The 3,615-nt window shown below is 36.5% G+C and overlaps 1 protein-coding gene across 1 annotated transcript; it reads right to left on the bottom strand.

Annotated features, from left to right (window-relative positions):
* Window positions 1-734: 734 nt before the first annotated feature.
* LOC131876046 (disease resistance protein RPV1-like) lies at window positions 735-2,025 on the bottom strand. Its single transcript, XM_059220815.1, has 5 exons — window positions 2,017-2,025; window positions 1,763-1,927; window positions 1,593-1,712; window positions 1,125-1,501; window positions 735-1,026 (listed from the first exon to the last, which is right to left on the bottom strand). The coding sequence occupies exons 1-5, from the start codon at window positions 2,023-2,025 to the stop codon at window positions 735-737; spliced, it is 963 nt and encodes a 320-aa protein (XP_059076798.1).
* Window positions 2,026-3,615: the final 1,590 nt, after the last annotated feature.

Here is a 3,615-nt window from a genome sequence, read left to right on the forward strand (position 1 = left end):
CTGCCATACGTGGAGTCGACATAACAAAACAAACAAGAATGGCATCGCCATTAGTCGGCGGCTTCAGTACTAATGTAGGCCCTTGGTAGCGATAAGATTTCACGGAAGATCAGGAGGCGACGACAGAGAGAGAAGGAAAGGCCAAGGAGTCTACAAGTGAAGCTGTATTTCTGACTGCCCGCGTGCAAACTATTATTTCACCAGGCCATTTCTACAGATAATTTGTACATCAATATTCAAGCGAGAGCACAATTACAACAAAATAAATAGAATTCTAAATTCCTTGAAACTTTTATTACCTGAATAGTTTGAATGCAACCTTCAATAACTGATTTACTCATTGCTGTGAGATGCAGCGTCCTCAATCTTTCCATGCACTCCACACTTTGTATACCTGGCACCTCCCACCATGTATATACTTTCAACTTCTACAATTCTCTGCAATGATGTAAATCTTGGATTTCTTTAACTTGGTAGCAACCTTTCAATTTGAATTCTCGAAGAGAAGTTAATTGGGCAAAACTGGGAAGCGCAGACAACTTATAACCAGTTTTCTGAGTGAACTTGGTAGGCTTTCTATCTCCCTTAGATTGCTATTCTTTTCAAGCGTGAGAGTCTCAAGCCCAACGCAAAAGTCTTTTGAGATAGAGATCTTAGAGACAATTGGTCATTGAATGATAGATCTATCGTCTTAAGCTTGCACAACGAAGAACTAAACGACCCCGCTCCAAGGTTCAATTCACTAACTGGACAACAAGATATCCACAATTCCACAGGCTTTCCAGATTAATCAATTGATTAATTGATTCTGGTAAATATTTCACTTTTGAATATTCTATCTGTAATGTCTCTAAGAGATTGAGACGCCCCAGAGAATCTGGTAAACATTCTAGCCCGCTCGAAGTAATTCTGAGAGTAGTCAAGGAAGACAAATCTCCAAGAGAGGCCGGCAAGCTTGTCAATGAAGCACCCCCGATGGACAGTTTTCGCAACTTGCTCAGTTGATTGATCTTTATTGGTAACTCCCTAAGTTCCAGATTAAGTGAAGATCCCTCAAGGACGTCTTATTTGTGATGTGATGAGGTAACTCTTTCACTTGATAGCAGCGTGAGAAGCTCAAATACTCTAGCTTTGACATGTTTTCCATAATGTCCGAATTAAAAGTTACATTCGAACGGCCGCACAAATTGAGATGTTGCAGCAGCATCAAGTCCTTGCAAGAATCTGGTAACCTCTGCAATTTCTCACACCCCCACAAATTTAGATGCCGCAGATTTCTCAAATTACCCATGCTGCTAGGTAGTGATGACAGCCCATTACATTGCCTTAAATCAAGGTGCTCCAGCAAATGGAGAATGCAGAACTCTTCTGGAAGACTCTCCATCCACCCCGCCGAATCCAGGATTTCTTTTCTCAATTGCTTCAGATGTCCTGTTGAGTCTGGAAACCCTTGGAATTGTCGGCAGTGTGAAATAACTATCTCTCTTAGCTGCAAAGGAGCCTGCAACATACTTTCGAGGAGGTAAACTAAATATTCAAATATTGTTGAAAAAATGTTAAATATAAATTTAAATCAGCCAAAAGATGCTTACATATTCCGACTCAGACACCCAAAGCTCACGTAATTGAATGCTTGTCTGACTCCCACGTTCATAGAGTTCTAAAACCCTCAATTTTTGAGTGGAATTAGTGATTGAAGATTTGCCTGCCCACTATCAGACCAGCGAAGCCAGACCAAATCTCTTGACACTTCACTAATTACCTGATTTAAGTTACAACCATGAGCCACAATAAATTTCAGTCCAAGTCTAGAAGGCACCAGGCTCCAAATTCCTCTGGTAGCGTTAACATTTTGTTCCGCTTGCGACGCACAATCACCAAACTCCTCCGCAGAGCTGACCTTTATTCCTCGAATGCCTATTCCATTCTGAACCCAAATAAACCGTAAAATTAAATAATTGTGAGAATAATAGAATTTCCTTGAGGCAACTACATAAACAGAAACACAGAAGATACCTTTGCCATTGATGAGTGAGAGGATAAAAACTAAAATTAATCTCGCATATTCTTTATTACAAACTTTATTTAAATCAGAAACACTTGTTCCATAGTCGAGCTAAGTTGCCCATTCTTCCCCCCATGCCCATTCCATTCTCAATCCAAACAAAAAAAAAAATTAAAAATAACTATCAAAATATTAAAGTTTTCCAGATTCAGCCATACAAAGAAATAGAGGAGAATTATTTTTCATTAATGAATGAGATGATAAATTTTTTTTTTGTTATTCTCACCTATTTATTATGAATTTTAATATTTTGTTGGGGAGATCAGAGATGGTAAGGTGATTGTTCATTTGCAATTTCCCTACTCAAATCTCTTAAATGATCATGCTTTCTTATAAAATTCTCCTCATTTACTTCAACAAGACACTTATTTTTTAGTGTCTCCAAAATGCATGATCCACTCCACCCTGAACTGTTCCATACTTCAATTGCCAAATTGCTTTCCTCTCCAATGAAGAAGCATACCAAATCCATGAATGCCTCTTTCTCCTCATTATATGCATCATAACTTATTTTAAGCCTCTACTTGAAGCATACCAAATCCAAAAGCGGTTCTTTGACTACAAATACCACTAGTGAAATTTTAACAATTCTGAAACCTTCATCGGAACTCGATATTTTATCTTGAACTCATAGATCTAAAGGAATAAAGTGGAGATCTATATATCGAACATTCCCACATTTGCATCCCTTTCATCTATTCTCTACTCTTTTTTTTGTCTTTGTAAATGGAAGGTTACTACGTTGTAACCTATCTCTATGAAATGATAATTGATTGAATGGATTACAAAAGAGAGGAAAGCTCCTTAAATAAGAAATTACAGAAGATCTTTCCATAACAGATATCATCAAGAACTAAAGACCTAATATAAAGATTCTAAATACTGACTGAATTACTAAATAGAAAGTTACTAAAAACTAACTAAATGACTTAAATGACCATTATAGTTGTTGGCCCAATTTAAAATTTTCCATTTCCCACTATTCATCACTTCAAATCCTCATATCAACTAAAACTTTAGAAAAATCTCAAAGAGACTATCTACATTAAAAATGGGGATGCTAATAAAATGATTGGAAATTTTGCCCCATGAGTTTAGAAGGTCTTGATGATTGATGACTTCTTTTTGCAACAACTAGTATTAAAGGAATGAACATTTGGATAAAAGCGAAAGAACGGACTGAGAAATTGATTAAGCTCAGCAAGGTGGTTCAAGAATTAATATATTATAAACATAACCTTTTTTAATATTGGTCCCACCAATTTCCTTTGGAAAGTTAAATAAGATAAAGTTATCACCATCTATGTTTGGTTCTAAAATGATGTTCAAAATCCAAAAGTGGTTCTCCGGCTACAAATATCACTAGTTAAATTTTAATAGTTCTAAAAGCTTCATCAAAACTCAACGCTTTATCTTGTACTCATAAATCTAAAGGCAAAAAGTGGAGATCTAGATATTGAACTTTCCCACATTTGCATCCCTTTCATCCATTCTCTGCTCGTTTTTTGTCTTTGTAAATGGAAGGTTGCTATGATGTAACCTATCTCTAT

Source organism: Cryptomeria japonica, chromosome 5 (genome assembly GCF_030272615.1).
Source record: "Cryptomeria japonica chromosome 5, Sugi_1.0, whole genome shotgun sequence".
NCBI lineage: Eukaryota > Viridiplantae > Streptophyta > Pinopsida > Cupressales > Cupressaceae > Cryptomeria > Cryptomeria japonica.